Genomic DNA, 27,206 nt, shown 5'->3' on the forward strand with positions numbered 1-27,206 from the left:
TTTATTAGCTCTCACACAACGAGGGAAATTCATTCGGCAAAGTTCATTCATAAAAATTTCAACAGCCTGCGTATCATCCGCTCTGCACAGCGTTCTGCTGTGCACAGGCTCCTGAAGGAGACTGCAGGAGGGTTCGGGAGGGAAGGGCACCCCGAGAAGGGGTGGGCCGGCCGGGATTGGACCCGAGCTGCACCGAGGATGCCCGGACCTCAAGCAGGAGGAACAATGCGGACCAGCGCCCGTCGCTAGGACTCCTGGCTGGTGGCCCAGAACCAAGATCCTCCGAGAGAGGGCAGCCGTCATAACCCCAGCCCATACAGAAGGGCCTTTGACTCTTATGTGCTTTTTTTATTTTTCCCTTTGAAATGAGCAATCACGGAACAAATAAAGGGTTAATTGGCCAGTCGCTGCCCCGCCCCGTGGGAGCTGGAGGGAGCAGGTTTGAAAGTTCCTGTGCGCAGCGGGAAGGGGGGTAAATATTTCTGCTAAGGCTAGAGGCGTGGTGGCACTGCTGCCCCAGCCTGGGGACTCCGGGGAGAGGACCGCCTCACCCCCTCCCCAACTCCCCGGGCCTTTGCCAGGGCCGGGAAGAGACTGCAATCAGAGCCGAGGAGGCATCTTCCTGGCCTGTTATCCTTGAGAAGTCAGGGACCCGGGCGGTTGACCGCCGGAGCAGAAGTGAAAGGTGGCTGTGCTTGTGGGTCTACCGGACAGTGAAGCAGTTTAGGCTTCGGTGACCCGTCTCAGCCCTTCCAAGGCTATGCGAGAACGCAGCCAGGACAGCCAGGCAGGACTCGCTCTGTATGTAGGATTCTTTGGGCACCTGGGGATGCTTCACAGGGCCAAGTACAGCCGCTTTCGGAACGAGTCCATCACGTCTTTGGATGAAGCGAGTCCAGGAGGCTCGGTTGGAAACAAGGGCTCGTCGCCGCCTCCCTACCCAGCCCTGGCCCCTCACCTGCCGGCTGAAGATGCCACTGTGCCCACCCAGGAGAGCCCCACCGCGCTGTGCACCTTGATCCCCCGTATGGCAAGCATGAAGCTGGCCAACCCAGTCACTTTTCTGAGTCTGAAAACCTTTTGCTTGGGTACCAAAGAGGTACCCCGGCTGAAGCTTCAAGAGAGCCAGGATCAGGCTCCAAGCAGTCCAGCTTCCCCAGAGACCAGTCTAAACAGGACTGGGCCTGCTCCTACACCACATCCGGACCAGGTGGGACCCAGGGCCTCCACTTTGCCTCCTGATGTTTGCCCACTGCCTGGCCCTGGACAACCAACCCCTAGGAGCAGGCAGGACAGGCACTCTCTGCAGCACCTGTTGGGGTCCGGTCTGCACTACTGTGTGAGGGTAAGTCCCTAAGGTCTACTCCCTGAGCACGGGCAGGAAGGCGCTTGGCTCTCTGCAGGGGCTTCATCTTACCTGGCTGGGCTCTAGGCTGCAAGAAGATAAACCTACCGTTGTAACTACAGAAGGGAGAATCATCCTTACAGATTTGCTACAGGGACCTGGCAGGTACCAGAGTCAGACCCACTTTGCTCCTAGGGTATGAGGGACTGCTAACAGATAGGCAGACATAGCTTCTCACAGAGACAGACAAGATGGCAAAATAAGGTCTTTTCTGGTCCAGCATCAAAGATTTCTTGTGGGATTCATAGTTGAAACCTAATAGGTTATTCTGACTATTATACTTGAGGTGAATACAGTAGAGATTTCCATGCTAAGATGGAGGAAGGTGTCAAGGGCCTTGTCTTGGCTTAAATTTTCTGAATCTGACATTTAACAAGCACTTCTGAAAACTTAGCAAAGTCCTGAGTGTTGTAGCAGGAGCCAGCCTCAGTTGCCTGCATAGGACAGTGGGAGCAAGAACAGATGCCTGGGACCAGTGGGAATGCATACTGTTCTTCATGGAGGGTCTAGATGAATTAAGATGAAGAGCGACTTCCAAAGTTTAATCTTGGGTAACACTCAGGGTGCCAGAGACAGAAACAGAGGGAATTAGGAAAGGGGATTCCTAAGTTTGCTTTTGACGTGTCTGATTACAACAGTGATATCTAGGGGTGCTGGTATACAGGAAACATCTAGGGGTGCTGGTACACAGGAAACATCTAGGGGTGCTGGTATACAGGAGATATCTAGGGGTGTTGGCATACAGGTACTATCTAGGGGTGCTGGTATACAGGGGATATCTAGGGGTGCTGGTGTACAGGAGATATCTAGGGGTGCTGGCATATAGGTGCTATCTAGGGGTGCTGGTATACAGGTAAACTGTCTCCTTGGCTCAGCATTGAGCTTAAAAAGTCAGAACTGAAGGTAGAAACTGAGCATGAGTAACTGTGTTGCAAACTGACCACTTGGATTTCAAGGAAGGCTTAATGATGGGTACTGGGAGGACTGCAAAGAGGACGGGCTCTGGGGACAGCTTGGTACAGCCCCTAAGGAAGATAAGCCCAGCTCCTGCCCTCTCCGGGGAGCAGTGCACCCTGGCCAGGCTTGCGTGTGTGAGGGAAGTCCACAGGTGCTTTGCACTTGTCAAGCTGTTGGGTGCCAGCCCTTTGTGGTTTGGAGTGATTCCCAAACCTGTGATCTCGGCACCTGCGCGTTGCTTCAGATTCCTATCTGCCCCCCCTTTCCTTCTGTCCTGCACCCCCTGCTGGCTCCCCACACCCACAGACCTGTATAATTTTAAGTGTGAAGAGTTGCTGGGTGATGTCCATTTTCCCGGGGAGGTCCCCTTCCCAGGGTCTCTGGGTTTTTAATGAGGAGACCAGTGGTCTTCTCACAGTGGTAATCACTTACCCCAGGAGAAGTGCTGACCCTGTGACCCAGATGCACGTCACAATATTGTACCAATAAATATACAAAGCCTAAAATATATTAATGTGTATAGATCCTGACTCGGAAAACAAAAGGATTCTATTTGTTGTGTTATCAGTTAAAAATGTCTCTGAGGAAATGGAATTCCGAAGGAGGAATTTTTCAAGTCAGAAGGAGAATGAGGTCGGGATTCATGTCTCCTATTTACCATTCTTAGCTTCCTTACCCACAGGGCCCCACCCGAGCTGGCCTTCTGTTCCTCACAACTCTATTGGGATGTGAACCAATTTTTTAAGATGAAGCACCAACCTCTTAATTTTCAGTGCAAATTATTGTATCAATGAGATGTACTGTGATTGTTATACTCTTGTGTACGGGCTCAATATGAAGATGTGAATAGAAGCTTGCTTGGAGTGTTAGATTCAGGTCAAGGGTCAAGAGACATCCTGGATGGCAAGTAGACACGCTGCCAGTGAGGGCTTCGGTGCAAATTTTGTAAGTAAAGGAGCAGCCACATTCTGCTTCCTTATCCACATACGTGAGCACTGTTCTCTGCTCCCAGTCACTCATTCGTCCGACTTACACATATGGTGAACCAATCCCATTTCAGGAACTTCTGTAGAAACCGGACATTGGTCAACAAAATAGACAAACTCTAAGCATCAGAATGGGTCCGGTCCCTGTGGAGCTTTTAATGAATAGACAGGTCGGTGTCCTGTTTCAGATGTTAGTGATGCCATGGAGAGTATGGGAACAGGGTCAACAGGAAGGCAGTCCCTTGGGTGGAGATGCTGTATCCTGGGTATGAATCAGCATTGTGATGGCGTCTTCATTCATTGCAACAGAGACTCCGTTTTTCCATCTACCCTAAATTAGAGTTGGCTTTGGGTTAAACAACCTTGTTTTTTTCTTCTCATGATCTTAAGATGTAGAATTAGTAATGCTATCAAAAGTTTTTCTTTGACTCTTAAGAGTCTGTTTGGGGCATGGGGGTTCGTGACAGGGTTTCTCTGTGTAACAGCCCTGACTGTCCTGGAACTTACTATGTAGACCAGGCTGGCCTTGAACTCACAGAGATCCACCTACTTCTCCCTCCCAAGTGCAAGAGCCTATTTTTAAGGAACTTTGGTTTAGCTCAGATTTTGATTCTTTTGGAAGGTTCTCAGGGAAGGTGGGCTAATGACTCATTCTTTGTGAGCTACCAAACCAGGAATGGAACAAGGCTGTAGTTTGGTAAAGTATTGGAGTGGGTGAAGTTCTTCGCATAGTGTCAAATGGTGACTTTTGTCTTCAAGACAAAGTCTCACCCCTCTGAAGTCTTCCCAAGGCTTTCTAGCCATCGACAGACACTCACGTTGGTCTCTGAGGTGCCCCGCACAATCTGAAGTGAGTGTGGGGACCAAAAAGAGTGAGCCCTGAGTTCTTGACAATCGATTGCACCAGTATCTAATGACTCCAGGCGTCTGTTCCCTTCTCTCTCCTTTAAAATATTAGCTTTATTCCTCCCACTCCCAACCCTAACATAATTCAAAGACTAAGGCAGAAAGACGCTCCTTGGAGATGTCCCCTAGTGGTCCTAGCTACTATCCTTTGCAGAAGACTGTTTTCTCTAAATCAGCCTAGACAGTTATGATGTCTGTATATGATAGCTAGTGAGTAGCAGACTGAGGTTCCCATACTGCTTGCCTTACTCTCTCCCCTTCATTTCCCATTAGCAACCTCCCCCCTGACATATTACCTAGAAACGTATTGATGGAGCAAAGCAGACGGCTGGCCACACTGTGCAGGAGAGCTCTCTCCGAGGGTCAGCTCGTACACCTGGCCTGGCTGTACATCTGCGTGACCCTCGACTTCTGCACTTTGCCTAGCCTCTCTCAACCATTGCCCCAGACTGGAATAGCTACCCAGGATCCGGTGCCACAACCTGAGTGGTTTATGCAACAGAACTTTACTTTGGTTAAGGAGTCAAGAAGCTTCAAATGAAACCTTAGAAGGGTCAGCTCTCTGCCCAGGCTCTGGGAGAGAAATCCTTCCTGCCTCTTGCAGTTTTCAGTGAGTGCCAACAGTTCTTGGTGTTTGGGGGCGACAGGCACACCCCTCTCCTTTCAGCCACTGTATTCACACAGCAGTCTGCATGGTGTCCAGGAGTAGCTGAATTAAAGCCTGCTCCGATTGGGAGGACTCCTCTTCATTACCCGTCTGTTCACATGGGCCTTCTTGTGCTCAGCAGCTGTACATGAATTGAGGGGTTTCTTCCTTCATAAATATCACAGCCTGCTCCTTCCCCAGGATGCCCCCTGTCAAAGAATGTGTTTGATTTGTGAGCCAATAAGCTAACACTCTGAATCCTGTTTGTCTGAACTGGATATAGTCCACAATACTACATGTGAACTTACAGTGTCTTCTTCATGGGGGAGCCCAGGATTGTGGGTTACAGCAAGGCTAGTGCTCCCATCTCCTGGCACCAGCACCCAGTGGCTCCGGGTCTCCTTCCTCCTTAGAAGACTGAGCTAAAGCAGCGACTCTGACACTAACTGACTGTATGACCTTGGGTGGGTCACTTCACCCTCTGGGTTTCGTTTTCCTGTTTAAAACCAGAAGTTGGAATGAAATGCTGTCTTGGAGCTCGAGTCCGGGCTTCCTTTCCATTCATCTATATTATCAGGATCTCTGTTATTAGAGCTTCCTGGAGGAACTTCCTTGTAGCTTCTTGATGGCCAGTAGAAGGAATGGCTTTAGGGACACACCGGATGACCCTTGTCCCTTTCTGTGTGGCCCTTAGCTGGCTGCCACCGTTGAGGCAGGAAAGGCATCTTATTCCTGAGTGGAGCTGGTGGGTATAAAGAGGGTAGGGGTGGAGTATAGGGTGTGTGTGTGTGTGTGTGTGAGAGAGAGAGAGAGACAGAGACAGAGACAGAGAGAGACAGAGAGACAGAGAGAGAGCAGGGCAATGCATTTGCGAAGTGTCTTCTCTTGAGACCCTCCCGCATCCCGTGACCTCTCCAGTTCTTTTCACCACTGGACAGCAGACCAGACACAGTGATGGGGTTCAGCGAGTCTAGCCTCTCACAGTTGAGCGGACAGAGGTTCGATTATGAGAAGCGCCTCTCCTCAAACCACACATCCCCTTGGTGGTGGACTCCAGATGCCCGAGTAACACTCTTGCTTCCTCAGCCTTGCTTGTTTCTCCTTGGTCCCTGCATTGTGTGTGCTACTGCAGGTCGGTTCTCCCTGGTCAGGGTGGTGGGCATGCTTTTGAAAGATCAAAATGAAAGCTTTTTTTTCTTGTGGGAAAGCAGTCAAACTAGCAGTAAGAAACTAAAAGCGAGTGTGGCAGCGTGGCAAGGAGTCTGTGTTAGTCTGCTTCCCATCACTGTAAGAATTATCCAATATTGAAATATTTTATAGAGAAAAAGGGATGACTCAATTCACCCCCTTGCAGGCTGCAAGTCCAGGACTGGACAGGTCCATCAGGTGAGGGTCCCTTGATGGCATCACAACGGGGCAGATGGCCTCTTGGTGAGACGTGGCGAGAGCGAGGTTATTGGAGAGAAAAGCCAGACGGACTCAGGGTCCAGACTTCCTCTTTTATAGCAGGCTGCCTTTGTGGGAACTGACGAGGGTGCCACGGGAGCTTTCCAAGGGAAGGCACCCAAAGACCAAATTCTCTGTCCCCTCCACCTGCCACCTCCCGACAGTACCACACTAAGACCAAGCTTCACTACCTGAACTTTTGGGGACATATTCAAACCATACCCAAACCTTAGCAGACCCCAGAGAACGTAGGCTTTGCCCATTTCACTCTTGTTTGAGGAGCAGTTTGCGGGTGACATGTGCCCATGCTGGAGCAGAGGGACACAGTGTGCTGCGATCCGACGTTCCCTGACTATGGCTTCCTCCACTCAATACCACGCTATAAAAACGAGCCCACTGTGGTTCTCAGCACACGGGCTAGCAGGTGGCCTGCATCTTACACATTGTCCACACTCCCTCCGCCCAGCTCCACTCACTTCCATTGACCGTCTATACCCGGAGGTGGCTAGGTTTGCACACCTGCCTGCGGCATGGCCGTCTGGAGACGTTCCCAACCCCTTTGTCTTTCCTTCTCCATTTTCTAACCTGATAGACAAACCGAGATGTCTTTTTGTGAACATAATGGGGTTTCTTTCTTTTACACAGTGGGACAAAGAGTGCTTGAGGACAGAACTGAGGGAGGGACCTTTCCTCCTCTGTGCGAAGAGCCTTTGCTGTCTTAATGTGGCAGTGTCCTGGAACAGGCTGTCCACATTTGACAAAGAGTTCGTGTGTCAGCGGTTACTCTGTACATCAGCTGTTTGGGAGCGATAGAAAATTTAAAACAAATTTCACTTAAACTTGATAAGATTTCTTATGTGGTTAGGGACAGGCGAAAATGGGGGAAATATTTAAAAGCTTTGTACAAAATTTGTCTCGTCATGGGGAGGGGTGGACATTCAAAGGTATACTTTGGGGCTAGGTGTGTGTGTGGGTGTGAGTGTGTGGTGTGTGTGTTTGTGTGTGTATATGTGTATGTGAGTGTGTGTGTGTGTGTTTGTGGGGTGTGTGGGGAGTGTGCATGTGTTTATGTGTGTGGTGTGTGTGTGTGTTTAGGTATGTGTGTGAGTGTCTGTGGTGTATGTGGGGGTATGTATGTTTGTGTGGGGTGTGTGTGTGTGAGAGAGACTAAATTTGACCTTGGTACCTCACTATGTCCCTTCCCTTATCCCTGTGGAAACCTTCACTCTAGCCTCTGCTGTTCTGCTGTGCCTTCTCTAAGAATGACCTGGCATTCACTGGTCTGCTTTGAACCCTTGGAGCAATAGAGCTAAAACCTTCTGCCCTCTCGAGATACTTGCTTATCTTACAAACTTTTCATTGTGGTATTTCCAAAAGTCTTCCAAGGAGCTCCTAAATCTGTTAAAAACATCTTGATTTCTAACCTACATCCTGGACCAGAACATATGAGGCAGAGACCCAGGAACCTGCATTTTGCTAAGCCCGCTCCATGACTCCTATGCACATAAAAATGGAAAATGTTGACGCCGGCGACTGCTGTGGTTCACAGCCAGGGATGATTTTACTTTCCTCTCAGGCCACTTGGCAATACCTGGAGATATTTTAAGATAAAACCGAGAGGGAAGGAGTTCTTTTGGCCTAAGTGTTTTGATGCAGTACACAGAGAGCTCCCACAAGGAGCGTGGTGCCGGCGACCTAACTGGCCAATAGAGCTGAGTCACTCGGAGAAAGCAAATAAGCCTGGCTGTGGGTCGGGAGCTAATGACAGAAGGAAAAACCTAGGGATTCCTAGGAGCTGCAGCCTGAGCTGCGTCTCAAAGCCTTTCTCCTTTCTTCTCCCCTAAACCCACACCTTTTCTGAAATGCATACATCCCTATTCTGCTTCCTTCCCAGCGGTACCCCCACCCCTCAGGTGTCAAACACATGAGCGGCAGGAGCGAGTACGCCCACATTAGCAGCTGATTCTACTGTAACAGGCACACTCCAGGGTAACCGCAAAGGCTCTACAGATGCAACCTTGTTGGAGTGGGTGTGGCCTTGGTAAGCCTTTGCCAAGCCCAGGCTCTCTTGCTCTCTGCCTGTGGACCAGGATGTAGCTGGCTATCGCTCCAATGTCAGGAGTGCTGCCAGACTCCCACCACGCCCCACCATGGCGATAACGGACTAACCCTGAGTCGCCTTGGTCACAGTGTCTCTCCAAAGCAATGGAATAGTGACGAAGTCGGTATGATGGGGTCATGTCCTTCCATTATTGGCACCGGCATTTTAATAGGTCAACACTTCCAGAGCTTTAGCAACTAATTCCCAGGCCCCGAACCTACTCTGAGACTGGAGATTCCCTCTAGTGAAGAAGACATGACTTAAAGCAAAAACCTTGAAGACCCACATGTTATAAGGATAATATTAGACATTGGACTTTTCTCTGAGTGGTGGTGCTGCATGCATTTAAACCCAGCACTCAGGAGGCAGAGGGAAGCAGATCTCTGTGCGTTTGAGGCCAGCCTGGTCTATAAGAGTTAGATCTAAGACAGCCAGGGCTGTTACACAGAGAAATCCTGTCTTTTTTTTTTTTTTTTTTTTTTTTTTTTTTTTTTTTTTTGGTTTTTCGAGACAGGGTTTCTCTGTGGCTTTGGAGCCTGTCCTGGAACTAGCTCTGTAGACCAGGCTGGCCTCGAACTCACAGAGATCTTCCTGCCTCTGCCTCCCGAGTGCTGGGATTTAAGGCGTGTGCCACCATCGCCTGGCTAGAAATCCTGTCTTGAAAAACAAAAAACAAAAAACAAAAAAAAAAAAAGAAAGGAAGAAAGGAAGAAAGGAAGAAAGAAAGAAAGAAAGAAAGAAAGAAAGAAAGAAAGAAAGAAAGAAAGAAAAGAAATTAGACTTTCTCCTCAGCAACTATCTTAGTCAGGGTTACTATTGCTGTGATGAAACACCATGACCAAAACAAATTGGGGAAGAAAGGGTTTATTTGACTTATACTTCCACAATGCTTATGCGTATGTAGTGCGTGTGTGTGTGTGTGTGTGTGTTGGGAGGGAGGTTGATTTCTCAGGCTAGTTAGTTGGTCAGCCTCACTAACCAATCAGGCAGTTTTAGATTCAGTAAGAGAAGTTTTCTTAAAAAACAAGGTGGAGAACAATAGAGGAGGACACTGGACCTTGACTTTGGATGTCACAGACTGACATGCACACCTGCATATGTACCACGTGTCCCTAGCCCACTCCTCTGTTGCTGGCCACCTAGTTTAGTTCCATGCTGCTGTGTTCTGTGTCACAGTGAGCGGGTGTGCAAGTGTCTCTGTGGTGTGTTGACTTGCAGCAGTGGCGTACCTGGATCACGTGTGAAACCTAGTTTCAGTTTCCGGAGGTGTCTCCATGCTGACTTGCGTAGAGAGGCGGGACGAATTTCCAATCCCACAGGCAGTGTGTGGAAAGCTTCCCTTCTGCCCACACCCTCACCCCCATTTATTGCTTTCTTTGTGATTGCCATTCTGACTGGAGGGAGATGCAGTCTAAATGCAGATTCCGGTGAGGCTGAATATTTGTGAGCCCTTTGTGTTTCATCTTTTGAGACCTATTTCATTAGCTCCTTTAGTATTGAGTTATTTGTATTCTTGCTTAGCTTTCTTAGTTCTTGCTCTAGTCTATATACTAGCCTCCGGTGACATTTGTAAGCAGTAAAGGATTTCTTTCATTCTGTGTGCTGTCCCTTCATTCAGTTGACGGTTTCCTTTGTGGAGCAGAAGCGTTTCTGCTTCATGGGGTCCCATTTGTCAGGTGTCAGCGTTATTTCCTGACTGACTGCAGGCCTGTTCAGGAAGGCCTTTACCATGCCTAAATCTTGGAGTGTGTTTCTCTCTGGGAGATCCAGAGTTTTGGCTCTTGAGTGAATGTCTTTGATCTATTTGGAGTGGATTTTGCATGGTGTAGAAGATATGGATCTAGTCTCATCATTCTACACATGTTCCCAGATTTCACACCCTTTAGGCTGAAGACGCTGTCTTTTCTCCGGTGTATGTTTTTGGCATCGTTGTCAAAAATCAGGTGCCTGTAGCTGTGTGGGCTTATGTCTTCTAGTCCATGGATGTCCATGCCTGCTTTTGCGTTGTTACTAAGTTCTTTTTATTCCAATGGTTCTGCAGACACCCTAAAATCAGCTGTGGCAACAGCTCCAGCAACACACTTTTTGCTCAGAATTGCTTTTGTTATTCTAAAAACTTTTTTTTTCCTGTGAAGAGTGGTTTTGAAATTGTCATGAAGGGAGGCTACTGGTGTCCTAGTAATTCTGTGCCCTGCCACTTTGCTGGAAGTGTTTATCAGATCCAAGAGTTTTCTGGTGGAATCTTTATGATTTCTAATGTACAGAATCATACCTGCAGATAAGGAACTGGACGGACCCTGGAGTGGAGGAAGATACCAGTGAAAGACACGGGGACCCCAGCAGGAGAAGAAGCATCAAGAGGGAGGTCCTGTTTCAGACAAGTTGAGCTGGGTGTGGCAGAGTCATCCAGATTGCGGAGGGGGGGGGCGGTAATCAGCGGCAGGCTGTAGTATGGAAAACATCTGCCTTGCGGATCAGGGGTCAGTCAGACCCGACGACTGTCCCGTTAATGGAGTGTCTGTAAGTGATTTCAAGGAATGGTAAAGACTGGAGAGCCTCTTAATCCTGCACAGCAGAAGCCCTTGAGACCGGAAAAGAAAACGTTACACACGTTACATATATAATTTGGACACATAGGTGACTTATATAAGCACACACTTGTGCTGTGAAGCCAAGGCCCTTTATCTGAATGCCACATGCAATGATTCATATTCCTTTTCATTCTCTCTGAGTGAATTCTGCCCACAGCACCCCATCTGCATTGCCCTTCTTCCTGTCTCTGAAGCGAAAGGGCCCATGGAGACATCTTCACAGCAGATGAGGGCAGAGCCCACTTCGTGTTTTACTGTATTTTTGAACAGTGTTAGCTACGTCCAATTTAACATTATTTTTTAAAAAGCAACTTGCCACCATGAAGTAGTTTTTTTTTAACCAAGCTTTTGACCTATTTTTATAGACTTAAAAAAAAAATCACACCTTACCAATGCGTGTAATGTCTGTATAGATTAGATATAGCGATTGCTAAATGAAGATGCAGCACAAACACGGAAGATTCCCAGTGACCCCACAGTTCACAGCCAAAGACATCAGTCTAGGGATACATTTCTGTGTGGGTATAGACCACCCTGCTCGATGCAAGAGGTTGGTCAAGGCAAACCCAGACAGGGAGCTTTAATGTCGTGTTGCATGTTAGTCGCTCTGTCACATGATTTGTTGACATGGCTCACAAGGCACCTGCACCTTCTGTCGTGATGTGTTGTCCCACAGCTGTGATCCACGGCTCTCTGAGGGCCTGCCACTTTATTTAGGGGCTGTAAGTTCGCTTCTCACTTACTGCGTTTACCAAACTGTGAGCTGAGAGTCGATGCCTTGATGGTTGTTTTTCTCAGAGGTAGCTTTGTGTCTCCTGGGATGCACTGAATAACTCCAAGCATTTTGTAAACATTAACCAACTTTGGATAAAGTGTATTACGAAGGAGTGATTTGTTCTCAACAGTTTTTGTCATTTAGAGGAAATACTTTTCTCAGGTAGTGTCAGCAATTAGTAATACCATGTAGTGAAGAAGTCTTCCCCAGAGACAAATACTTAAATGGTTATCCAAACCCAAATGGTCAGCCCCCCCCAAAAAAAACTAAACCAAAATACAAAACAAAACAAAAAACGCTCTTTAGCAAAAAACAATTTGTGTTTCTTTATGTGCTTTATCCCATCATACGGATAGAATATCTTTGACCCCAACACTCCAACTGTTGGCGTAGACCTTGGGCTCTTAAGGAAGGATGTTGTCTCACTTGGCTAGCAAAAGAAGGGCGACAATGACACTACTTTCTAGGTTTGGGTTTGTTTGTTTGTCTACTAAGCTTTTCGCTGTTGTATTTCCCTGAAATGTCAAAGGTGGCTGGGGAGGGAGCTGTGTTCTCTGCCAGGCTAAGGCCAGTAGGAGCTGTGGGCCTGGAACCTGCAGTCAAATCAGAGAAAGGCCCTACTTCAGACAACAGCGATTAAAACCTTCATCTTGCCCTTTAAGAACCATCAAGTGTCTAGTGAGAAAGGTCTTGGGTGAACTCTCTGACAAAGGAGGACCAAGGGGGCCAGAACTCCCCGCCACCACCTGCAGAGAACGGATTAAGAGGCTCTGGTCATTTGGGTGAAGACATTATGAGAGTTATGGATTTCACCAATACAGAGTTCCCTCATTTGCTCGGTTAGAAAACTGTTCAAAAGTGGAAGATCAGGGTCACAAGGTTGCCATGAAGTTGTCAGCTTAGGCTCCTTCCACTTTTCTATGTGGCCTTCCATGGTTCCATTCTTGGGTTCTCTCAAGGTTGTAACATTGCTGCTGGAGCGCCCATTGCCACATTTGTTTTTTAGATGGGAAAGAAGGATGAAAACAAAATGCGCACCTTCTGGCTGTGCTAGCACCTTCTAAGCAATTCCCCTTCAAGTCCTACCTACTGACATCCTCATATATTTTTATTTGTCCATGGTTTTGAGAGAGGAATCTGGCAAACGGTTGTTTTAAAACTAGGTACATCTGAGGGTACACTGGAGTACATTTCTTATGTGGAATTCAAAAATGTTGGATATAAGGTTGGGAGTGTGGCTCAGTGGTGGAGGGCTCGCCTGGCTGGAGGGCATAAAGCCCTAGGTTCCATCCGCTGGATCACTTGTGCACGCACGCAGGCACACACACTGAAAACACAGAAACGAAGAGAAGAACAGCAGTTACCAGGATGTGGAGGTACAAAGACAGGGAGATAGAGGTCAGAGGATACAAACTTTCAGGTCGTCATGATGCCTCGGTCTAAATGGCTAACATTCAACACAGGGCTAGAGTTAGCAATTCCATATTGGATACTGGAAATTTGCTAAGGGGGTAGACTTCAGATGCTCTTACCAAACATACAGAAAGACTGCCCACAAGGGTCATCTGTTAGTTGCGCTGCAACGGCGGCCGTCTCAGATGTTCAGTGGGAGGATCAGAGGATTTTCAACATAGGATACTTCAGAAGACTGTTAAAGGAAATGATTCCGTGAGCAAGCCATCATTGGGGGTCACAGGAATGCCTGGCTTACACCTATCATGCTACCACCTACTCTTCATGATTCTCATTATTTTCTGCACAAAATACCCATCGTCAGGGGTCATAGCTATGGGTCTGGGCTGTAGATGTCGGGGAAGGAGGGAAGCTGCCTGACTTCCATGGGAATCAAGTTTGAGATGAATTCTTCATTCCGTACGACTCCCCAAGCTCTCTAGGGCCCTGGAGTTGTACTGGGGTATTCCTTTCATGTTAGCTACTCTTTTCACGGCTGTGACAAAATGCCCAATGTTAGTGACTAAGAGAAGAGAAACTCATTTGGGATCATCATTGAAAAGGGAGTGTGGCCTGGTCGTGGTGGCAGAAAGACATGGTGGAAGGGCATGAAGCAACAGGTCAACTCACCTTGTGTCCCAGGTTAGGAAGCAGACAGGTTCAGATCACTTCCTCCTTCTGCCCTTTGCCTTGAATCCTGGACTCCAGCCCCTGGAATGCTGTCGCCTGAATTGCAGTGGGCGCCCTCACAGCTAAGCCTCTTGGCAAACATGCTCATAGCCAGATGCAGAGGTGTCATGCTCACAGACAAGTGCAGAGGTGTATATCTCCTGGAGGATTCTAAATCCAAATAACTTGTCTCTGATGGCCCAACCACCTCACACCTGTGCTATTGACTGCTTATGCTGGATTGCGTTCCTACAAAGTTATTACTCTGTGTCGCGGTCAGTAATGCTAATCACCCACCTCACACTAAGGAACTTTAAGAGAGATAAGAAAGGCAGGGCCTGGTGTCTGGAGGCAGGTGGGTCTCCGTGAGTTCAAGCCCAGCCTGGTCTACCTAGGAAGTTCCAGGCCAGTTGTGGCTATGTAGTGATTCTACCTCAAAAAAATGACAGTAAAAACAAAACACAAAACAAAAACCCCTAAACACACAGCCAAGCAAAAGGAGACAGAGAACTTTCTTGTACCCTTTTTTCTCCTCAGCTAAAAAATGCTGGTTTTTTTTTTTCTCTCTCTCTAAGGAGTACAAGTCATAAAACATACAATTGAATCTAAGGTCCTATTTGAGATTCATTCTGAAGGTACTGATCTAATAATAGAGGGCATTATTTAAGTTTGAATCACAATTGTAGACCCGTCGGGAACTTCCTGTCTATGACAAGTGAACAACTTGACAAACTGCCATGCTCAGTTAGAGCCTGCTGGTGGTGACCTTGTTCCGGTCACTTTCTGAATTTATGACTCCAAGTAGGGTTTTTGTTTATTTGTTTTAAATCACATTTTTTTTTAAATTTCTTTGTGAGCGTTACTAAACCCTAGCATGTGTGTGAAGGTTAGAGAAGGATCAGCCCTCTCCGTCTGCCATGTGGGTCCTTCTGGAGACTGAGCTCAATTGGCTTCGTAAGCCTTTATCTGCTGAGCCATCTCAGGCCCCATACGGTCTATTTTTTAAATCCTGACTAGCAAGATTGCCCTTGCTGAAATGCCATCACAGTGAGCCTTAGGTCTGATCCTGAAGCACCAACTGTGGCTGTTGAAGGCCTGGGTCCTGCCACCACATATCACACAGCTTCTGGACTTAACACAGAGGCTCCATCACCATTCCTTCTAAGAAGATGTAAGAGTCCCTGAAAGCTACCCAGACATACAGAAAGGGCAGATGTTCTTCCCACTCCAGAAGCTGTTTGATTCAGGAACTAGGCTGAAACCAACTCATTATTAAGAAGTATTTATGTGAATTAATCCTTGTGAGCTTTGAGACTATTTCCACTCTAGCCTTCCCCCCACACACCCCAGGTCTGTGAATCTGCCATGGTCTCCCCTCTTTCCAGCGGCTGTCAACACTGCCGCTGCACACACTCAAGTCTATACCGCCCTTCAAATCACTCTTCTCAGCTTCTTTCCTCTAATACAGATTCCTACAAACAAAAGCAAAACAAAATCCTTGAGTTTAGTGAGCTTGTCTCTGCCTCCCCTTCGCTAGATGCACCAGGATTATTTTGTTGATGAGAAGTAGAGACGTTGGAACGGATGATCTCTGAGAGTCCTCCAAGCTTGGGCTTGCCTTCAGCCTGCCGCCAGAACCAGACTCCATTACAGAACTGTTGTGAGATAATTGATCACACTCAGAGACTGTTAATAAAGTTAACCTTGAATCGGGGGGCAGAGTCAATGGCTAGCTGACCAGAATTAGCCATAGAGATTTTGGAGGACTCAGGATATGATAGAGAGAACAGGGAAGAATAGCAAGGGGCTTAGAAAGCCTTCATTGTTTTGTTTTGTTTTTTTTTCTTTTTTCTTTTGATCTGGGAAGTGTGGAAAGAAAGGGTCATCTGGTCGTTCCTTCACTGCTTTCTTGATCTATCAAGTTTTTACCTTAACATCTGACTCCCAAGATTTTTTTATTGATAATAGAACAATTTAGATAAACACTTCACAGAACACTGTGTAAAAGAAACACAGTAACAGATGATGAACACTTGGGTGTGTTGGCTGACCAAATGTTCTTTCAGAGATATCACCTAAACTGGAGACTGGATGGATGCCATTAGGCACTTCAGCCGTAGACCTGCTAGCGTGAGGCACTGTCTCAGCATCATGAGGTTGGCCATCTGTGTGGCGCTTTTATGATTGAACTTGCAAAGAAACCGTGTGCGTCTTTGAACTCATAAAGCATGGGGCAAGTGAAGCCACCATTGTCCTCAGGCTCTACCAGAGACACCATATTTCATTAAGAACCAGCAATAGATAGCAAATAATTTGGCTTTTTTCCAGTTGTCCCTTTTCAGTGATACTTATCTAAGTGGCTGTCACAGGCTTTTTGTTGTGGTTGTTTGGATTTTGTTGTTGTTTTTTGTTAGCTTGTTTATTTTTTGAGACAGAGTCTCTGTGTAAACTAGGCTGGCCTGGAACTCAGACAGATCTGCCTGCCTTTGTCGCTTGAGTGCTGGTATTAAAAGCATACACCACCACGCCTGGTGTAGCAACAGTATAACTGAGCTGTATCTACTGCCAGTTGAGGCTTTTTTTTTTTTTTTTTTTTACTGAGTGCAGGGTTCAATACAACTGAATAGGCTGAAGGTCAAGGGTATAGACACTCTGGGCAGGAAAGGAAACGGAAGAGGCTACTGACATCCCTAGTGCCCTATGTCTGAGCAAACACTAGCAGATGTGAACACACAGGATTTTTGTTTTTAAAGATTTATTTATTATGTATACAGTGTTCTGCCTGCAGGCCAGAAGAGGCCACCAGATCTCATTACAGATGGTTGTGAGCCACCATGTGGTTGCTGGGAATTGAACTCAGGACCTCTGGCAGAGCAGCCAGTGCTCTTAACCTCTGAGCCATCTCTCCAGTCCCTTGGGCTTTTTTTTCTTCATTATTCAATGCAAACACATACCAAAGTGTGTGTTCTCAAGACTGACTCAGATTTGTGAATGGAGAACATCGTTAATTTCTTTTTTAAAAAATTGAGAAATAGAACAGAATTATTCTATTTATAGAAATAGAATTGAGAAATAATGTCATAAAAAAGATGTTCCACTTTAAGTAGATTATGGGTTGTCAGGTGATATTATACAGATACATCATTACTAGGTTATATTACATCCCAACTTAATTAAACAGGCATACAAAATATGATTGGTAGGTCATTCATTAAACTATTGGAATGACTGACAGAGATATAGTGTTTCCTTGGCTTCAAAAGCAACAATATTGAAGCCATGACCAAAAAGAAGAAATAAACAAACAAACAAAATCCATGGTGGATGGACTGGGTCACTAGGACAATAGTCACGCCATTTCTTTGTCTACTCCCTTTAGCATCCTTATTGACACCTGCCTCCGGGCCTGCCTCTCTGCATCTCTACAATGGACTGCACAAGATGCCAGTCCTTTGCACATGGGCCTTGCGAGCTTAGACTCCCGGTAGCAGGCCTGCGAATCACACTGAGTATCTGGAGAACATGGTCTGGCTTTTTGCCTAGCCTTTCAGAGCCGAGGCCATCCAGCAGGCCTCTCCTGGGGAACAGATTAACTTCTGTGACTCGCTGCTTTTCCTTCTCATTTATGATTCATGACCCGGGCTGTATTTTTAGCTTTTATTTATTTGGGTCTAAGAAGTGAGTTGGAAGGAAATGCAGTTTGGAATCTCACGGAAGAACAAGGAGAAAGTGGTATCACGTTGGAGAGAGGGTTGGCAGTTTGGGAATAATAGTCAAACATGACATTCAAATATTCAGAAATCCCACGGGGGTTCCACACTGGACTAGGTGCTGAGACTGGAAGACTTCAAAAGACTCAGCTTCCACACTCTAAGTGTCAAACGGTTCATTAGTCATTAGTCAGCTTCTTTATTCATTAACCATTAAAAGCAACACATATACAGAAGGACCTCCTACACCAGTTCATCATGAATATATTGTTGAGTTTTGTTTTGTTTTGTTTTGTTTTGAGGCAGAGTTTCTCTGTGTAGCCCTGGCTGTCCTGGAACTCACTCTCTAGACCAGGTTGGCCTTGAACCCAAAGATCCACCTGCCTCTGCCTCCTGAGAGCTGGGATTAAAGGTGTGCGCCCCATGTCCAGTTTGGAAAGGAATGTATTATAATCCCACTGTTCCCCCTCCACATCTCCAGACTTTAGTCTCACTTCTTGGAGTTGGGGAGCACCCCTTGTGCTTGCCTGTGCCCACTGCTTGGAAACCCCTCTTCCAGGCTTGCCTTTCCTGACTCCCCCAGATCCCTTTTCCTGAGAAATCTTCCCTGGCTCCCTGGGCTCCTCCTACTACACAGCCCCACAGCTCTGCCATCTGCTACTGTCATGTCCCCACAGAAAGTGCTCTTGATTGACATCCCTTCACAGAGGTTGAGACTTTCTCATCAGCTCTCCAAGCTAAGCAGATGGAAGGGAAGGTGCCCAAGAATATCATTGTCACCCAACACAGAGACCTGAAACCTCCCCACCGGCCAAACATATGGTTTGCAAAATTGGACAGCTAGTAAGTACATGCAAAGCTCAGACCAAGCCTTAACTTGTATGAGTTTTGACTCTGTGATATTCTCACTTTTTTTTTCATGTTGACCCTCACAGGGCCAGTCAGTGTGTTCTGTGTTAACAGGTCAGTGTGGGTCTCAGTGTCTTCCTCGGGCTGTGTGTCCACAGCATTGTCTGAGACTCTGTTCTGTATGATCCTCATTCAGCTGCCTGGGCCAATAGTAACTTTCGAATTGTAAGAGAAAAAAAAAAAAAAAAAAAAAAGATGTTGTGTGATGTCATCGACCAAATGAGGAGCTACATCCAACTTCAAAAAGGCTAACAGAAGCTGGGCAGTGGTGGCGCACGCCTTTAATCCCAGCACGTGGGAGGCAGAAGCAGGTGAATCTCTGTGAGTTCGAGACCAGCCTGGTCTACAGGCTCCAAAGCCACAGAGAAACCCTGTCTCGAAAAAAAAAAAGAAAGAAAAAAAAGGCTAACAGAGTAATCCATATGCAGGGAAGGGGAACGTTGGAAATGCTTTAGGATTGGCACTAGTGACTCCCACATACACAAAAGAAAGCAGCAGAGGAAGCGGAAGAGTGGAAATAAAAGAAGGGCGCTATGTTTAGAGGAATGAGGGTCTTCGGGGACGAGGCAGGGCCTGTCTCGCTAACCACAGGCCTCTGATTTAGCAACTGTGGGCATCAATTATTCAGCCACCCCCCCCACACCCTTAAATTAGCACTTTTAAAGCTGGTCCTCCTCTGAATGTATTAATTCTTTGACACATGGGGATTCCCCTGCCTCCCTCAGGAGAGAGGCAGGAGAAAGCAGCCAACTGACACCACAAAAGTGAACCTAAGTGGGGCAGGCTTTGCAAGCCAGGCTCTCCATTCACGCTTGCATTATGAGCCACCAGTCCCAGAAGGCTGAAGACTTTCTCCTGGAACAAGAGACTAGCATTCATGGTCCCCTTGGATTAGGCCTTTACACGTTGATAAAAATCTCTCAACAGCTGCTTAGAAGGCTTGGGCACAATGCCACAATGATTTGCTTAAAGGTATTGGTTGCAACTTTTGAATTTTAATCGCAGAATTAAGGCCATTGAATACAGAACACAAGGCCCGGGACTCTACTAAGACGACAACGAGACTTTTTGTCAGAGAGAATTCACCTTTGTCCACTCCAGTTCCTGCTTTCTTGGAATACACAGGATGATTGCTATGAGGTGGAATAGAAGACTAATTTTACCATCGTAGGTGGCTGAGTTCATATTCTGATGCTGTGGTTACTGGGTTGTTAGAGTCGGGGCCTGAGTCCCAGCAGTGCTATCCACCTGGCTTCAGCTTGTCCTCAACTGGGCAGCGGAACAGACGAAGCAACAGTGAAAAACAGAGCAAGCAGACGTGTTCAGTCTGGCCACACTGGTAAGAGAAACGAATAAGGAGGTCCCAGTGTCCCCTAAGTTCATCTTCAGAGTCCAGATGTTAGGTTTATGGGTAGGTGGAAGGCAAGAAGTATGCACAAACAAGCAGACCCAGGCAAGGGGTGCCCTTCCCCAACACTGATCATAGGCTCCATGCCGGTCCTTTCTTGTCAAGTGGTCTGAGAATGTGTCGGAACTGTGGGAAATCTCTTTCTGGAAGACAAGTGTCTTTTCTGGCTGGCACCAGGCTTTAGCTTTCTCCTTCTCACAAGAGTCTTGGGAAAAGTCTGTTTCTTGGGGTCCATTGATTAAATAATATGGTCACTAAAGGGTGGAGCACAAGTGTCTCTACTTGGAATATCTTCATCCTTGACAGGGTGCTTACACTATGATGTAATATTCAAAATGGGACATTTTATAAAGAAAACTTTCACTGGCTTGTGGCTCTGGCGTCTGGAGAGTTCAAGAACACAATGCTACACCTGCTCCTCATCCAGCCAGGGTGGAGAGGACACCATGGTGAGACGGAGCTTGTGTGCTAGTTTGGGGTATATTGGATGGATGGGTGGAGGAGAGACCCAACACAGTATCTTTAATCTATAGATGTGCTTGGATTCATTTTCATTTTAAATACCCCCTTAGATTATACCTATTTTGATCCATGGCACATTTTAAGAGGATAGTCATTACAGCAAAACCTCTACGTGATCCAGGACCCCGATCAGAACTGTCATTAATATCTGTCTCATGGATAAGATGCTGTAACCTTGAATTTATAGTCATGTTCAACAGCGGTGTACCAGGCACACATACATATGTGCTCGTACACACGCACAGAGACTATGTTAACGCTTTTTCAAACATCAAAGCATCTGTCTTCTACTTTTTCATAGACCTACAGGGCATCATTTCTCCTACATGATAAATTTTGGGGTTGAGAGGTGTCATAAATACAGACAGCTTCAACCATCAGAAGACCTGAGCTCTACATTAACCAGCCCTGGGACCCTTAAGCAGAGCACTGAGCTTCTGACGATCAGTTTTTTTCCAGCTGTCCAAAGGGATTGCCCACCCCCCTCTCTAAGCCCTGCACCAGTTTCATCCCGGGGATCAAATGAAGTGATCCTCCCGAGAGTAGATGGAGCACAACCCTGTTTGTGCAAAAGCACCTGGTGACACAGGGTGATTGTTCTGCCTAGGCGCAGCCGCAGAAAGAATTACTTGTGACTTCAGTGTTGTTCCTAGGAGAGGTCACAGGCCTGAAAATGCTCTCTGTGTGGGATTTGCCTCAAGTCAGATAATTTCATCTGTGCTCAGGTCTGTGGGCAGCGATGAAACCTCCCTCAGTGCAAAATATGTCTTATGTAAGGGATTTTCACCAAGAGTAGGATGGCTGGAATGGGGGCAGAAATGGCTGGCATACTTGCCTTGCCCACTGATGACCAGCATCTTTTTACAACTAGATTAGAAGGTTTCTATGCACAATCATATACACAGCTCCTTTCTTTGTGTATTAGCCATTTTAAGGTGGCAACAAGACTAAGATTTTTATCTTATGTTCTGGCTTCTGCCCCAAAGTTATTCCCTTTGCAGGATCGCAGGCTCCCCTCCACCAAAGAGAAACTCTTGAGTCAGCCTAAAAACCCCACTTATTGCTACAAATTGTTGGGAAATATACTTTAGATGTCACTGGTTCTACTTATTCAGGTAAACCAGGAACGGAAGTAGAGTGGAGATAATTCCTTCCATAGCCTCTGAGTGATGGAGTCTGCTCAGTGGAGGAGAGAAGGAGGCTCTGGTCCCGGAATAACAGGCCTTTCCGGCCCCAGTCTTGCCATTTGGCTTGGGATCTGCCCTGGAGCATGCGATCTCCCTCTCGATGGAACAAGCAGAAGGCACAACTTACATTTAGGAGGTTCCATTGTTGTGAGCACCAAGGACTCCAAACGGTTGTAATTTCCTGGATGCCAAGTTCCCATTTGTAAATGAGTGAACACGTCCAGGGTTTCTAAGCTTTGACCTTGGTTCAGGCTTAGAGTAAAAACAAACAAACAAAAGTCTCAATTTAATTAACCAAGAGGTATTTGAGGAGCTGCTGGGTGCCAGGCAGTACTCCAGGTGATGTAAACAGAGCAATCCTGTTTTTCATTGTTTACTTCAAGTGAGGGAGACAGAAAACAGACGAATACATATTATTTTCAGCAATAAGGGTACGAAGAGAAACATAGAATAGGGCAGGGCATGAAGGCAAAGGAAGTGGGGGGCATTCTGCTTTCCTTAATGTCCCATCACTCTAAGAGAAGCAGTGTTTGTCAACACCAGGTGACTTCTGGTGGGAAGGGCGGTTTGTTCTGAGCGGTGTCTTCCCAGCCCAGAGGACGGATTTTTCCCATCCATCTCCAGAAGACCCACCTTTCAAATCAAACCTGGCGGGAGAGCTTCAGGTGACATAGTTCCAGGCTTATCTTAACCGTATTTTAGGTGACCATATTTTAGGTGGTCCAGCTAGCTAGCATGTGGGCTATTTTGAGACTTCCTGAACATCATTTCTTGGCAAATTCCTTGAAATAAATCATGTATTGCACTGTCAGAGGTGCAGGTCAGCGTGATGACTAAGACACCTCCCCCCACTCACCACCTCCCGTCCTTGAGAAGCCTGCCCTGCCGTGCAACTGGGATTTAGCCATTGAAACAAACCGCGGCCTCACTGGGTCAGTACAGCATGGAGGTGTGACCAAAATTCTCTGGGACCCCAAAGGACAAGCAGAGAACACCGCCTCCACAGCAGACCATCAGAGCTTCTGATTCTTGGTTCATTCATTCATTAGTCAACCATGCATCCCCGAGTGGTTTATTCCAGGGTCATGCATTGTCTGCTGGTAGTGCTTGCTTGGCTTCGCAACCGACATTGTCTCTGGACAATTGCTTTACTGGGATGTAGCTTACATGCCATACAGTTCACTTATTGTGATGAACCCTATGGTTCGTTCATAATTGTATTCAAAGTATACCATTGATTAGGGCTGACTTTTGTATATTCATCGAGTTGTATAAACATTACCAAGTTTAGAACATTGCTATCGGCTCGGAAAGGACCCACACTTGCCAGCAGCCACACGCTGGCCACATCCTTCCCAGTTCTACTTCCCAGTTACTAATCCTCTAGTGAGGGAGACAGAAAATGGACAAATATATTGTCTTTTCAGCAATAGATGCTTGAAGAGAAATAGAAGAGGGCAGAAAATGGGTGGGGGTTGGGGGGAAGAGATGGCAGCAGTCTGGATTATTTTGTGTGAATGAAATCATAAAATAGGCGTTCTTTTGTCACTGCCCCCTACCCTGGATTAATGATTTCAGAGTTCATCTATGTTATAGCATGCTTCTACACCTCATTCCCTTTCATTGCCAGAACACACGTGACTGATGGGCTCACTCTCTTCACCTACTCAGTGTACTTTCTTATATAACCCAGGCCCACCCGCCTAGGGGTGACACCACCCACAGTGTCTGGGCCCTCCCACCGCAATCATTCATCATCAAGAAAATACATCCTTGCCCATGAGCTAATTTAGTGAAGACAATTCCTTAACTGAGGTCCAATATTCCCAACTAACACCAGTTGCTGTCAAACATTAACCATTACAGAAGGGACCATGAGTTGTTGGTTTGAAGGTCCCTACAGGTGATATGGTAAGCCTGGTTTTTAATTTTTAATTCTAATATAACAGGCTTCCTTAAAAAAAAAAAAAGAAAGAAAAAAGAGTCAGTTCTAATGTCTGAGTGAGTCCCAGGGCCCAGCACAGGGACTGTGTCTCCAGTACCTGAAGACAAGGGATAATACACGAAAATATGTATTCATCATCGCTGTACTTCATTGACCCAGCCTCTCCCAATGACTGCAATCATCATCATGGCCCTGTCTCATCGCTATTACTTATCTGGGCAGACCAAAGGAAGGAATAGGAGCCAAAAATGTCCTCTTCTCTGTTTGCCTTTACTGCCATAGTGCAGCAATGGGCTGCAGCCTCCAGACCAGCGGCTCCCAACCTTCCTAATGATGCTATCCTTTTATACAGTTCCTCATGTTGTGATGGCCCCAACCACAAAATTATCTCATTTTTACTTCGTAACTGTAATTTTGCTACCGTTCTGACTCATAATGCAAGTACCTGATACGCAGGAGATCCGATGTGCGATCCCCCAACCCACAGGCTGAGAGCTGTGCTCTAGAGTAACTGTGATTCGGTCTCAGCGGACAAACAAGGGGAAGCCAAGCATCTCTCCTCAATAGACTCCAGTGCTGTTGTCTCTTCCAATGGAGGTGCTAATGGGCCACCCCTAGGAAGACAACCAAGTCATATTTTTAGAGGTTGCCCATATTTAGGAGCTGGGGTTTTAGGAACAGAGATTAGGTCGTATGTGGATCTGCATTTGCTAAACCAAAGACTGCCATCTCTGGTCTATCCTGACAAACCAAACTTCTCCTTCGGGCCTTGCCATTCAGCAACTCTTTACTTATGAGGTTCAGAAGTTCCTAGACAAAGAAATGGACAGATTGATTTTAGACACTGCCCCCTCCCCACGACTCCACCGGGGCTTGGAGGTGGCAAAAATCCATTCGGGCATCTTTCACATGTACCCCACCCTTGGAAGTGGGTCACCTCTGTGTGACTCCATTCCCCTCTCCTGTCCTGCATCTTGTGTTGTATCACAGTGAGACTAGCTAACAGTGACATCACTCCAATCTTGATGGCTGTATGAATTGCCTTGGAGGTTCACTTGAAGGGAAGGGCCTACCTTACAGGGAAGTGGGTAGGAGGTAATAACATGTGCGCATGCGTGCGTGTATGCGTACATGCGTGGGGGGGGTTAAGAAGGGAACCATGGGGATGACCCTCTCTTTCCTTCCTCTACTTAAGAAAACCCTTCTCATTGGTAGCCGGAATCCCGTGTTGGGGTCCCATCCCACTGAGTTAGAATCCCACCCAGTCTCACAGGCTCCTGCACGTGGGGCTCGGACCTCATTAGTCTTGGGATGACTGTCCCCACCTGATTGTCTGTGCCCTTTGTCCTCTGCTATCCGGACACACTGTGGACTTGCCTTTCTTCTCAGCCTCCCTCATCCTGATCCACCACACATCCTCCTGTCTGGGCTGGCTGTCTCCAGAGTCTGAAGTGGAACAAATCTACCACCCGTGGAGCACACTGCCAAGAGATCCACAGACCTGCTGGCGGCGGCATCCCAACCCAACCTGCGCTACCTGTGATGGTAGTGTTGCCAGTGTCATAGAATCTAGACTCACCTGGGAGATGGGCCTTTGGGCACGTGAGGCAGGGGATGCAGTTACCTTGTTTGTACTGAGATGGGAAGACCTTCCTCCTGGGGTGGCCTCATTCCCTAGCTGGGATTCCGGCTTCCATGAATTGAACAAGAAAGCTGAGCACAATAGCTTATCATCCTTGACTTTGTGAATGCTATGTGACCCGCGGCTCCAGACTCCTTCTGCCTTGACTTCCCCACCACGATGAACCATACCCTGGAGCTCTGAGCCAAATAGAACCTTCGTCCCTTAAGTTGCTTTTGTCTTTATCACAGCAACAGAAAACGAGACTGAGACAGTACTCAGGTCTTTTTCTGGGACCTTGGTGTTCCTGTTCTTCTTTAGCACGGGCAGAGAGATTCAGCCAAATCTCCATCACCCTCTGCCCCTTCTCTCTACTTGTTTTAAAGGTACAATAAAAAATAGAAATAACGGCACGTACAGAAGAGCACCAGATACTGTAGAGTAACAGAAGTCCTCTCTCTCTCTCTCTCTCTCTCTGTATGTGTGTGTGTGTTTGCTAAGTACCCCTAGGTGCTGGGGCACAGTCCCAGGCCCCTCTTTCAACAGTGCCTCTAGCCAAGGAACTGAGCAAGCAAACTGCAGATCTGATTGATGCTCAGTGGCCTGAAAGGACAAGTAAGGGCTGTGCTCATGCCGGGCAGGAGCGAGCCTAAGGACGATTTGTGTTAATTAAAACCCGCAGGAAGGAGAAGAATCCAGAGACCAGTTAGTTAGGGAGAATGGCTCAATGGGAGGCCCTGCCCTTGGGAAGGGTGGGGTGGATGCAAACGATGGAGGCCAAGACTGTTTCAGAGTGTGGAAGTGGGGCACTTAATAATGGTAGTAATGGCTGTTTGAGTAGACGTGAAGAGATTTCAGCAGTGAGGATGTAAGTGGTTTTTATATATTATATATGTTACGTATGATAATATATGTAAGTCATTTGCCCTCACTGCTTAAATATATACATATAACATATACATGTGTATAAATAAATAAATATATATATTTATTTTTAGAAATCCCTGTGTATGTAATGTATGAAATGTGTATAAAAATGTAGTGCCCGTCATCTTTCAGGATGTACCATATCAGCTTGAGTTAGTGATGTGTAACTGCCAGGAAAGGCACCCACCTCAGCACCAAGCTGGAGAATTGGAAGTGTAGCCCAGACCTGCTCCCCACTCGTGTATAGACTCCACTCTTTTCCAGACTGGTGTTTAGGAGTTTGGGGTGAATGAGTCAGGTTCTAGGGTGAGGAGGGAAGAGAGGGCCATGTGGTCATAGAAACCAAAGGGGACTCTCAGGCGGTCCTTCCCATTTGAGGACTGTGGCGTTCTCAGTCCTCAGTTCGGAAATGCACTTTCCCCTAAAGCAACCTCCCTTGGTCTAGTAAGCCTTAAGTGTCCGTCAGTCCCCATCCCTGGACAGCCCACTTCCCTGCAGTGCTCAAGCCTGAGAAGTTAAGAACCAAGTATACAGAATGGTTTTGTGTCCATATCAGAGACCCCGGGAGGAGTACGGCTAGCAGGGTCCAGCTGAGAATCTCTCCACCACACCAGACTTATGGCGGTGTCTGAACATCAGCCAGTTTGGGGATGAGATATCTATAAAACCCACTCAGAAACATTACAAAAAGGATCTGGGGAGTGCCCCCTCCTTTTCCCATGACCCAGGGAGGGTGATGGCTTCCAAAGGATGGCAAAACAGGAAGTGCCTCATTTCTGAGGCCCTGGGATCCCTTTCATTCACACCCCTTGGCACTCTCCAGAGTCACTGCCACTCTGCTGAGAGGATCTTACAGCCTCACCTGCAGAGATGCTTAGAAAACTGTCACTGTATCCCTCCCCTTGTCCCTTCCTCTGCTTTGTCCTCTCAGGGACACTGAATTCAATTTTCAGCTGTCAGCCTGTTACTTCCTGGCTTCCCAACTGGCGTCTTGCAATCAATGGGCACCAAAGCAATTCATAACCTCTCTTTCCTGTCCCCCT

General features: G+C 47.0%; 1 protein-coding gene across 1 annotated transcript in view; it reads left to right on the top strand.

Moving 5' to 3' along the window:
• The first annotated feature begins 484 nt into the window (after positions 1-484).
• The window catches only part of Shc4 (SHC adaptor protein 4), a 94,772-nt gene continuing 68,050 nt past the window's right edge, over positions 485-27,206 (top strand). The window contains exon 1 of the mRNA XM_057781398.1: positions 485-1,345. Coding sequence (XP_057637381.1) covers positions 761-1,345 — 585 coding nt within the window. The 5' untranslated portion in view covers positions 485-760. The remainder of the gene's footprint in view (positions 1,346-27,206) is intronic.

The sequence above is a fragment of the Chionomys nivalis genome, chromosome 9, assembly GCF_950005125.1.
Source record: "Chionomys nivalis chromosome 9, mChiNiv1.1, whole genome shotgun sequence".
NCBI lineage: Eukaryota > Metazoa > Chordata > Mammalia > Rodentia > Cricetidae > Chionomys > Chionomys nivalis.